General features: G+C 39.8%; 1 protein-coding gene across 2 annotated transcripts in view; it reads left to right on the top strand.

The window, feature by feature from the left end:
* LOC118206160 (acyl-CoA dehydrogenase family member 11-like) overlaps positions 1-6371 on the top strand; it is an 84606-nt gene extending 78235 nt beyond the window's left edge. For both annotated transcript variants that reach the window (XM_035378423.1, XM_035378424.1), the window contains 4 exons: positions 1501-1608; positions 1823-1994; positions 5396-5462; positions 5722-6371. In XM_035378423.1, the coding sequence (XP_035234314.1) occupies positions 1501-1608; positions 1823-1994; positions 5396-5462; positions 5722-5857 (483 nt within the window). In that variant the 3' untranslated portion in view covers positions 5858-6371. The remainder of the gene's footprint in view (positions 1-1500; positions 1609-1822; positions 1995-5395; positions 5463-5721) is intronic.
* Positions 6372-12747: the final 6376 nt, after the last annotated feature.

Below are 12747 nucleotides of genomic sequence, written 5' to 3' on the forward strand. Positions count from 1 at the left end.
ACCTTATATCTAGTGGACTACACAAATAGGAGGGGTCATGCAAATAGATTCCTTGCTTCATACCTGCAATGCATTGGATCTTTGTGGTGTAATTCATTGAGGACTGTGTGAAAGCAGCCCTTCTTCTGTCTCTTTAGAAGTCAGCTGTGCACCCAGGAGTGTTTCTTTCTACATTTCAAGGGTTTCCTCCTCATTTTCACGGATATCCAAAATTGTGAATGCACATAAAGCTTTGCGTTACCTTGTTGAAACATAAAGGACAAAAAACGTGGCAAACAATGTGCCATTATAGTATCAACTGTAAATTCCCTTACAAGGTTACGAAAATAAACAGCATTAGAATGTACCAGCACAATATCGAACAAGAATACGTAACACACTTTATTCTGATGGGCGATTGACTGCAGAGTCATGGAATATCCTTCATAAGACCCAGATTGATAATATTTGTAAGTGTGTAAATTAGGGCTGGGCGATATACCACAACCATGATTATCGAATGCAGTAATGGACTTTGTCATCATATCATGCATTACCTTTTGAACAAGGTCTAGGACCTCTGATGTGAAGTTTTACTGGACACGTTGTGGGGGATGACAAAAGGCAGGCAGTCACTGTCAGATGACACAGTTGAGGAATGAGACAGGCTGGAGTTTAGTTGAATAGAATGGTTCCTTTTAATTGAATGGAAATGAATAAATGAATCGCTTGCACTGGCAGCGTGGAGATGTATGTGTGACTTATGGGAATTTGTCTGAATAATGCTGCAGTAAAGAGGTTAAATAAATAACTCCTAAGACTAAAGGGTGCTGCATAGTAATCCAATTACAGGAAATTGAGAAAACAGAAATACATATATAATTAGTAACCAATATAATTAATCCATGGTATTATTAAGCATTAAGCAATAGTTTGTTCATAGATATATATGTCATATATATGTATATTAATTTCAAATAAATATTTTTGGTGAGTACAGTATGTCTACTTCTATTAAGTATCTAATTATCATATTAAGTAATTAATCAAGCATCGAATGACCCTGCACACCCTATAACGCACCTAAATAAATTTACCAGCAGAAACCATGTCCTACACAAGCCACAAGCCAATTAGATCATTATCAATCACAGCCACGCTTCAGATATCTGTTATCTGTTGGGTGTTGATAAGACAGCCAATGGGCAGCAAGGTTGTGCAGCTTCCATGTGATCATGTCATGTATTTTTATCAATCACATGGAAGTATTTTACATGGCCTCTGAAATGTGGTTGTTTGCTACCGCACCAGGTATAATTAAATAGAAAAAGCTGAAAGGAAAGGCAACACACCGCATCATGGTTATGGCATTCGATAATTGTCATCATGGTATATTGCCCAGTACGTTTTTCAGGATTGGGCCCTATGTAGGTAAACCCCACTAGAAGAACAATCCAGAATCTTCAGTGTGTGAAGATTGTCATCTAAGTCTTCCCTATTTCATATGTCTTTGCCTCTCAGGTGTTAAGTATTTGGGAAGGGACCACAAATGTCCTGTCTCTGGATGTGCTTCGCTGTTTAGCCAAGAGCAATGGTCAGGTACTGGAGGCATTTTACTCTCAAGTCAAGGTGAGAACAAGAAGTTAAATATATTTTACGTATTATTCTGTCCTAATTTGTAATCACTGTGCTTGAAATGGCTGATTATCAAATATAACAAAAATTCTGTCCTGCATTTCCTATCTTTACTGTTCTGCAGAGGTGAGAAGAGGAAGGTTTGAAATTGCATCTCAAAGCACAATGATGCATCATCTGTTAGTCATGTGCACTGTCTGATTTTCAGATAAAGCTAGAAGCTGCCTCAGGAAACCAGGCTCTGGCTTCACCAGTGATGGCTGTGGACTGTGCCCTCTCCAAGCTGGGCCAATTTGTACAGGTGGCAGCTCGTGGGGCCACCAGTTACCTGGAGCTGGCAGCTCGAGACCTGTCATGCAGCCTGGCACGCATCTACATGGGTACAGCTACAGACATTATATACACTAATATGCAGTTATATAATTATTTTTGGAGATTTTTCTAATTGTTTGACTGTATTTAATTGTTGTATTGTATTCAAGTATGGAGAATTGTATCTTTGTTAGTAATTGTTGGTGAGAGTAAGTTTACTCAAAAGGGTAAATTGTGGATAAGGGCCAGTTTAATCAATTCAATTTTCATATTTTATCCTCAACAAACTATATACAGTATACACACATGTCCACTGGCTACTTTAATAGGTACGCCTGCTCATTAATGCATTTGCCTGATCCTCCAAACAGGGAATCACATGGCTGGAACTCAAAATATAAAGCATGCGGTCATGGTGAAGAGCTTTAGTTTTTTTATTTGACCAAACATTAGAATGGGCAAGACTGCCTAATGTAATCCACTTTGACAGTGGTATGATGGTTGGTGCCAGAAGTGGTGGTTCCAGCATATCAGAAACTGGGATTTTTATGCAGTACAGTCTCTAGAGTTTACAAAGAATGGTGCAATAAACAAAAAACATCCAGTGATTGGCAGTTCTGTAGCTGAAAACACCTTGTTAATGAGAGAGGTCAGAGGAGAATTGGCATACTTGTTAAAGCTAACAGAAAAGTCACAAAGGCTCAAAGAACAGCTGTTTTACAACAGTGTGTGCAGAAGGGCATCTCTGAATGCACAACATGGCAAACCTTGTAGCAGATGGGCTACAATAGCTGAAGACCATGCCAGGTTCCATTTCTGTCAGCTAAGGACAAGAACAGGGAGATGAGGCTATAGTAGGCTTGTGATCAGCACAACTGGACAATTGAAGATTGGAAAAATATGGCCTGGTCTGACGAATCACAATTTCTGCTGCGACATGCAGATGATAGGGCCAGAATTTGCTGTAAACAGCATGAATCCGTCAATCCATCCTGCCTTGTGTCAGCGGTGCAGGCTGTTAGTGGTGGTGTAATGGTGTGGGGAATGTTTTCTTGGCACAACATGAGGCCCCTTAATATCAATTGACCATCATTTGAATGCCACATCATGCCTAAGCATTGCTGTTGTCTACCCTTTTTCACATTGGTACATCCAGCACGATTCCAAAATGTGCCATGTCAGAAACCACAGATCTTCTCAACCTGGTTCCACAAACATGAGAGTGATTTCAGTTTTCTCCAGTGGCCAGCACAGTTCCCAGATTTCGATCCAATAGAGCAGCAGTTCCCAACATTTTCAGGCTCAAGGCACCCCTGTAAATAATATACATTTCTGCGGCACCCCAAAATGACATGCAGTTTGCATCAGCTTATGCACATGCTTTTAAGTGAAAAAAAGCTGTTCACCCTGTCAGTGGGTTGTAAATAAGCATAATGTTAAACAGAAATAGATGAACATGTCAAAATATTGAACCTGTTTCATTCAACAAATTACATTTTTAGGAATGACATATTTAGGCAGTTCTTACTAGTCAGTGACACTTGAAATAACTACTGACTTGAAGTGGTTAGTGTGACAGCCTTTTCCAGGGAGGATTGGGGTTTGAACCTTACCAGATCCTGGCTCTTACACCTTGCTATTTTGTTACATTTATACAATAACAGATCAATCTATTTGATATCTGAGGAAAAACACGTTTTCAACGTACAAAAATGTTACTCACACGTACAAAGCACTATCTTTAAGTCATTAATTCAAAATGACAAAGGCCTGCCATTAAAAGTATTCATATCTACACTGAACAAAAACATAAATGGAACACTTATCAATTTTGAAGATTTTACTGAGTTAAAAGGTAATAAACGTAAATCAGTCAACTCAATGTGATTGGGGATACAGATATGCATTTGTTAGTCACAGATTCCCCAAAAAAGAAGATACCATGAAATGAACAGAATACCTGTCAGTATCTTGTGTGACCACCATTTGCCTCATGCAACGCAACACATCTCCTTGACACTGAATTGATCAAATTGTTGATTGTAGCCTGTGGAATACTGACCCGTTCCTCTTCAATAGCTGTACGAAGTTGTTGGATATTGGTGGGAACTGGAACACGCTGTTGTATGCGCCGGTCCAGAGCATCCCAAACATGCGCAATGGGTGTCTGGTGAGTATGCAGGCCATGGAAGAACTGGGACTTTGAAGAATTGTGTACAGATCCTTGCAACATGGGGCCGTGCATTGTCGTGCTGAAACATGAGGTGATGGCCGTGGACGAATGGCACAGCAATGGGCCTCAGGATCTCATCGCGATATCTCTGTGCCTTCAAATTGCCATGGATGAAATGCACTTGAGTTCTCTGCCCATAGGATATGCCTGCCCATACCGACACCATGGGCCACTCTATTCACAACGTTGACATCAGCAAACCGCTCACCCACCCGATGCCATACACGCTGCCTGCCATCTGGCCTGTACAGCTGAAACCATGATTCATCAGTGAAGAGGACCGTTCTCCAGCGTGCCAGTGGCCAGCGAGGGTGAGCTCTTGTCCACTCACATCGATTGTGACGCCGAACTGCAGACAAATCAAGACCCCGGTGAGGACATCGAGCATGCAGATGAGCTTCCCTGAGGCGATTTCTGACAGTTTGTGCAGAAATTCTGCGGTTGTGTAAACCAACTGTTTCATCAGCTGTACGTGTGGCTGGTCTCAGACGATCCCGCAGGTGAAGAAGTGGCGGTCCTGGGCTGGCGTGGTTGCACCTGGTCTGCGGTTGTGAGGCCTGTTGGACAAATTTTCAAACTCTGAAACGACGCTGGAGGCGATTTATGGTGGAGAAATGAACACCCATTACTCTGGCAACAGCTCTACAGGACGTTCCTGCAGTCAGCACGCCAATTGCATGATCTCTTAACTCTTGAGGCATCTGTGATATGGTGTTGAACAACAAAAAACTCAATATTTTAGGGTGGCCTTTTATTGACCCCATCATAAGGAACACCTGTGTAGTGATCATGGGTTTTAATCAGCATCTTGATATGCCACACCTGTGAAGGAGATGGATTATCTTGACAAAGGAGAAATGCTAGCTAAAAGTTATATAAATAAATTTGTGGGCAAAATTTGAGAGAAATAAGATCTTTGTGCACATAGAACAAATCTTTGAGGTATTATTTAAACACAAAAATGGCTGCAAAAATAAAAGTGTTGCATTTATATTTTTGTTCAGTGTAAATTACACAAAGTTACAAGAAACAATATTTGCTATCTTACCTCACACAAATTAAACAAGCTGTATTCCAAAGCAATGCTACCAAATGTTTCCTAAATTGTTTCAAGGATTAAATAGGCACAGAATAATTAAGTTGGTAGTTTGTGTTAATTAACAAGGGATGAGAATTTGATTTGGTGTGGAAGAAGTTCCGTCCACTTACTGCGCCCTTTTATATTTGTGTCTCAAGGTGCACTTTTGATAGAGAATGCCACTTGGGAGGGGGCATCTGACTCGGACATCTATGCTGCTACACGGTACGCTCTTCCCCTCCCCATTTAATCTGTAATAGCCCAGCTCAGGTTTTTGGTCCAGGGCTATGACAAACCTTTCTCAGTGACACTATCAATGAAAGATTGTTTTTCCATTTTATTGTCTATAGATTTTAACTGACATTTGTGGAATATCTTATTTGATACTCAGGACTCAACTTGCTTAACTTGATGATGCCACACTTAACTTGGTAATGATGTGCCTCATGGAAAAGTCAGAATATCAGATGGAATCCCTTTGCAGGTGGTGTGAACAGGACCTTTGTCCAGTGGTCAATAACAAGGACCATGGCTGGTACAACCCTGAGACACCAGACAAGGATGCAATGCTGGTGTATGAAGTGAGCCCCCACCATGGTCAATCAATGGCAGGAGAATAACTGATCACATGGATAGTTACTAGATAATTACTCCTGACTAGTGGATAGTCACACAGGGTCTGTTGCAAAAGTTGAAATTTAAAGACTGATAATGATCATGAAGTCATTCTTCTCATTTCTCATTTTCTTCTCAAGACGATTTGGCAGAATCACAAAATAATAAAATGGCAAATGCTGTGTGAATGTTTTATATTAAACTTGAATTATATTTTAAAATATATTACATTATACATTTCTTTGCCTATTTGAACATATATGTACCGTTCATGAACTCATATCAATAAATTCATGAACAATGGCAGTGTTCTTTCCGCACACTGATTTTTAAGATGACCTAGTAAACTTCATATTTTTTTGACACTTGAAATTATTTTGAGTTGAGCCCTTTCTATGAAACAATTATGGAAGTGTTTGGCTTATATGTGTAATTACTGGAACTTTAAAACCCAGGCTATTTTTAAGAATTTCAATCTGTTTTCCATTGTGTTAAATAAAACCCAGTATCACCTTGTGACAGCTGTGCACTGACTCATCCTCTCTTCTCCGCGTGTGGAGCATTGCATTGTGAGATTACCTCCTTGCTGGAAGCTTGCAATTTATACCCTTGGTGGGAGGGAGGAAAAACAAGGGAGCAGGGGAATATAATTGTTCACTCCATTTTCATAAATTAGAACCAAACACCACTTGGTGTGGCTGCCAGATTTCATCCTGGCAGTTTGGGGATTCCCCCTTGAAGCAAGGGAAGGAAACACCAGGAAGAAAGCATAAAATTTGGATCCGAATCCAGTCCAACTTTTACCTTGCTGTGCCCTGTCAGGAGAATGGGAGGGAAGTGGAACCGGCTTTGAGTAACCCTATAATGTGCATATGTTAACACTGGCTGTGGGAAATGAGGCAGAGCCTCAGACACTACCAGTGCTTAAATAATCAACTGCAAGCTAATTGCATGCTAAAGCCACAAGATGGCATCACTGGGCAAGAAATCACTCATGCAAATTTAAGGGGGGAAAATTGAAATCAATCAGCAGGATGATCCAGTAATACCAGGATGTGCAACATGTCAGACATTCGGCATAGTAAAGCAACTGTATGATGTCAGAAAAGACATGGATATTTAGAAGAACTTTGATGACCTACTTTCTGGATTAGGTTGCTTACCAGGACAACACCGCAAGCCGCAAGGTCAAACAAATTGTGCGTATTCCAGGGAGTTCTCCAGTAGCCCTCAGAGATAGTCATCAAAGAACTATCACAAATGGAATGGATGAATGTTATCACAAAGCAAATGGTATCATCTGAGTGGGCCAACAGCATAGTAACTATTGCCACAGCAAAGAAGGGACCCAAAAGACAAACCAAAGGAGTAAAAAAGAGAGCTACCCATTGCTCACAGTGGAAGAAGTAGAATCCTGCATACCAAACGCAAAGTACTTTCCAGTTCTAGATATCAACCAAAGGTTTTGGCAAATAAAAATTGATGATGAGAGTTCTAAGTTTACCTTTTTGAATTTCACCAATGTCAGAGATGTTCCAGAGGTCCAATAGTCAGCCTGGATGGGGCTGTCAATATTATTGATGACTTGCTGGTGTGGGGAAACTCGCAGGGAGAACATGTTGTTGACTGGTGAACCTGTTGAGCAAAAAAAAAAACAATCAGAAATGAACCAAGAACAAATCAGAATGACAGAAATCAAGAACATAGGTCTTATCCTCAGTGGTAATGGGTTGAAGCCAGGCAAGGAATGAGTGAGTCGTTGTGCAGCTATGACTACCAGAAGACAAGCAAGAACTCCTGAGGTTCTTGGACATGATGCAACTCCTTGTTACAGCAATGGCCATGTTAATTAGATACTACATTATTGCCTTTTTCTGTCACTGATTCAAGATGCAAAGACTTTGCACTTTGATGCAGAAAAAAAACCCCTGTCTTGATCAAAATAACAAGGCAGTCCTCCCCAAAGGAGTGCTGAAATTGACAGCTCAGGTTGATGATTATGATATTTCATAATCTAATAATTTTCTGCAGCAAGATGACTGCTAATTATACTGAACTGGAATTGATTTAACCAGATCCCCCACTTAATCATAAGCAATCAATCCACTCTTACACAGGCTAGGAATAAGTCGATGCATTATTTCCACTGTGCTGAATGCATTTTCAGGAACACCTGAAAATAAGCACTTCTGGGTAACTTTGTACCTTGCAGTGAAAAAAATGTCTCAATCAGACATTCCGGTATGGAGTAAATCACCTGAAAGCAAGCTCCTACCTGAAAAAAAAAATCAACCCTCTCTATGATCTGCCCATTGTGACTTTAGCTTGCTAGGGAACCCCATTAGGATGGTAGGTATACCACCCCCATACCTATACAGCACTGAGAGTTTGGCACTTTTCTGGGTTTCCTACAGAAAGAACTACACTGACTCTCAGCAACATTCATTTCTGCACCTTCTGACATTTCAACAGACAGAATTCACAAACAACTTCACACATCCGCACAATAAAGCCCCAAACTTAGGGGATTTTGCATTTTTTCTTTCTTTTTTCTGCCTGATTACCTCATCACAAATGCTCCAAGCCCACAAACAATATCTCCCTATGGACATTTAGGATGCTATACACCAACATAGGCCTACATAATTGCCATCATGGCCTTTTGTTCAAAACTGACATGATTAGACTCAAAGAGCCTATGTGGCCACTGCCCAGATCTTGAAGAACTGGTGCTGCTTTCTCCATAGATACCAAATCCAAATAATCTTTAAGCCAGCTGTCTATATTGAAACAATTCAATTTCCTCACCTTCCAATTAAGTATCGTCTGTTTCACTGAGAGAAAGGCAAATCCAATCAAGTGCTGTAATTCTATTGATGTTACTCCGTCTATCTTACTTCCCAGTAGATCCACTGTTGGACATAATGGGAAATTTATATCCAATATTTTGCACAAAAAGTCTTTCACATTTACCCAAAAATCTTCTTACCTCTGGGCAGTGCCACAGTTGATGTATAAAAGTACCAGTTATCCCACAGCCATGCCAGCACATATCTGAAACATAACAGCTCATTTTCTTTCAGTTTGTGTGGAGTGATATATGACCTAAACAAAATCTTCATTTGTATAACTTTATACCTCACACAGTGCGAAAGATAGTTTGAACGACTCAATATAGCTTCCCATTGATCTATTGTGAGAGGTACACCCAGATCTTTCTCCCATTGTGCTTTTATGGATGCACTACAGTCAAAAAAGGTATGGCATAATAATCTATACAGTTTGGAAACAGTTCCTCTGCCAGTGGCTGCATCTCTTAATTGAATATCAATTTCATTATTACCAAGAGTAATGTTTTTAAGTGTGTAATTGCAGAGAATAGATTTCAGCTGCAAATATTGGAAGAATTTTGAATTATTTAAACCGAAATATATCTCAAGTTCATGAAAATTAATTATATCTCTATCCTTTAGTAACTGACCCAGCTCAGCAATATTTTTATTTTGCCATATGTCATTAGAAAGAGGTTTACCACTAGCTGTAAATAATGGGTTCTTCCATATGGGACAAGAGGGCATGGATAAACCGCTGATTTTAAGACGTTTATGTAATGCTTTAACCACTTTGCACAAAAACAAAATTAAAGGGCTTTTGATGCGCTTATCATATTTAGGGTGATACCAGAAGGAAGCTAGGGAAACGTGTTATTTTCAGAAACAATCTTCTGCTCCAGCCATCTCCAGCTACCTGCATCTACATGATTTGGTTTATAGGCCGAGGATATTGGATATACACCATTGTGAGTAAGTAATACAAATACACATCTGGTATCCCTAACCCACCTTTGTTCTTAGGAATAGCTCATTTTTTTAGGCTGATTTTAGGCTTTTTATCTTTCCATAGGAACACTGAAAATACTTTTCTAATCTCGTTGAACCATTTCTGAGGAAATTTTAGTGGGATTGCAGAAAAAAGGAAGGCTAATCTGGGGAGTACATTCATTTTAAGTACTTCTGCCCTCCCCTACAGTGATAACAGTAAGTTTGTCCATCTCTTTAAATTTTCTCTAACAGTTTTCAACAGCTTGGGGCCGTTCATTACATTACATTACATTACAGGCATTTAGCAGACGCTCTTATCCAGAGTGACTTACACAACTTTTTTTACATAGCATTTTACATTGTATCCATTTATACAGCTGGATATATACTGAAGCAATTTCGGTTAAGTACCTTGCTCAAGGGTACAACGGCAGTGTCCTTACCCGGGAATCGAACCTGCGACCTTTCGGTTACAAGTCCAGTTCCTTACCCACTGTGCTACACTCCGTCCTCCTCCGTTCAACTCAAAAATACTATCAATTGGAGATCTGATGTTAACTCCGAGATATTTCATGCCCTGTGACTTAGGACCACACGATAGGAGTTGAGGTCAGATGTCCAGGGCATGTAAGAGATGGCCTCGCTCTTAGACCAATTGACTTTGTACCCAGAAAACAGGCCAAAATCACTGATAAGTTTAAGAAGATGGAACTGAATGATCTGGACTGGACAATGTCAATAGGATATCATCTGCATAAAGGTTAGCTTTAAAATCATGATTGAAAAGTGTGATACCGGTTATGTTCTGATTAGCCCTAATAGCACAGGCAAGGGGCTCAAGTGCTAACGTAAAGATAACTGGTGAGGCTGGGCATCCCTGTCTGGTGGATCTGAAAAGCTGGAAAGGGGTGATATTAAACCATTAGTTTTGACATGCAACTGGGTTATGGTAGAGGGCCTTAATCCATTGCATGCATATTGGACCAAAACCAAACTTGGGCAGTATATGAAATAGATAAGACCACTCTATCCTATCAAATGCTTTTTCAGCATTGAGTGAGATGGCAACAGCTGGGTGTTGGAGAGATGCAGCTTCTGACATTACATGAAAAAGTCTTCTCATATTATGAGCAGCATGGCATCCAGCAATAAAACCCACTTGATCTAAGTGAATTAATAAAGAGATAACTTTCTGAAGACGCATCCAAACACTTTATAATCATTATTTAACAAGCTAAGGGGATGGAAATTGCCCATTTGTAAATGGTTTTTACCTGGTTTTGGTAACAGGCAAATAACAGCTGTGTTCATACTACTAGGCATGGACTGAGTGGCAATAATATCCTTATATAATAAGGTCAGGATTGGAGACAGGACGTCCTGGAAACATTTATAGAATTCTATACTATAACCATCCTGTCCTAGTGCTTTACCAGCAGTAAGAGCTTTAATGGCTGCCTTAATCTGTCTCCAAGTCTTTTCATTGTCTTTCAGCCGTGGGAGGGGTGCATTATTGAAAAAGTCATCTACCATATTTGGGTTGTGTTTACATTCTGATTCATAGAACTTTGAATAGTATTCTTGAAATGCCAAATTTTTTTGTTTCTGCTCACATAATGGAGATCCACTGCGATCATGTATGGCGGATATTGAAGAGTTACTCTCCATTTGTTTCAATCTGAGTGCTAGCATTTTGCCAACTTTATCACCAGATTCAAAATACTTTTTCCTGAGTTTATATAATGCAGATGAGGTTTCCTCATGTAGAATTGCTTGTAACTCCATTCTAGTGAGTAACACCGAATCCTTTAATTTCTGATACCTGGATGTCTCATATGTTGCATTTCTAGGTTTTTCAGTTCCAACATGAGCTTATTTTTTCTTTGGCTTCTTTCTTTTTGCTTTGCAGTGCCATAACTAATACACAACCCTCTACATGTGGCTTTAAAAGCCTCCCAGACCGTCTGTATTGATGAAACAGAATTCAAGTTTCTCGAAAAATTCTGATGTTCTATCCTTTATCAATGACACAAATTTCTCATCCCGTAAAAGCATGTTAAACTTCCACTGTTTTGTTTTATGTAAATTAAAACAGGGAGAGAATGCTACAGATCTGGTCTGATATTAGGATATTATGAATCTCTGAATTGATCACATTCTCAATTAGTGAATTCAACAATAACAAATAGTCTATCCTAGAATAGGAGTTACGCACTTTAGAGTAAAAAGTATATTCACGAGAGAGTAAATTAACACATCGCCACACATCAGTTAATCCCAGCATCTTCTGGAGTTCTTCACGGGCAGCGGAGAGAGCATTATCTGCTGGAAGGGGACGACTAGAGCGATCTAACAGAGGGTAATTTACCAGATTAAAATCCCCACCAAGCAGAACAGGATCTCCCATAAACCTTCATAAAAGAACAGTTAAGTTTGATAAGAACTCAACTTGCCCAGAGTTGGGGACATAAATGCTCATGAGTGTAATTTTTTTATGTTGGAGAAGTCCAGATGCTAAGATGTACCTTCCATCTTCATCAGCGATTAAGTCTGTGAGCTGAAAAGATATTTTTTTGATACAGCGCAAAATCACTGCCAGCTCTTTGCCAGGATCACTGTTCTCCAATAAGCCTTCCTCCAGGCCCACCATAAGTAAGTTGTTTCTTCTGCTGTGTGATTCCAGGTAGGAGACTTTGGCTTTTAAATTCGTTATCTCCTTTGTGAAGTCTTGAATGGCATCCTGGTGGGCACTATGTTTGCCCTCCAAGGTCCCAATGCGTTTCTCGGCATTCCCCACTCTATTTTTTTAAGCTCTTTTATTAAGTTGTTCAAGTCATCGAACCTTTGTTGTAAGAAGTCTTTTATGCTGGCAACCTGTGTCAAAAGTTCTTGTGCCCAGGCAGGTGGTTCCTCCTCGCCACAGCTTTGTTTAGTGGTATGCAACTTGGCTTCTAGCTTTCTCGCCATTTGTCTCGTTTTTCGGGAGCATACTCGTCTTGACATACAACCGACTTTGTGTGAAAAATGAATTTCCTAGTTTTAATTTCGAAACATCGAGCTATTAGAGGTATTTA

The sequence above is a fragment of the Anguilla anguilla genome, chromosome 10, assembly GCF_013347855.1.
Source record: "Anguilla anguilla isolate fAngAng1 chromosome 10, fAngAng1.pri, whole genome shotgun sequence".
Taxonomy (NCBI): Eukaryota; Metazoa; Chordata; class Actinopteri; order Anguilliformes; family Anguillidae; genus Anguilla; species Anguilla anguilla.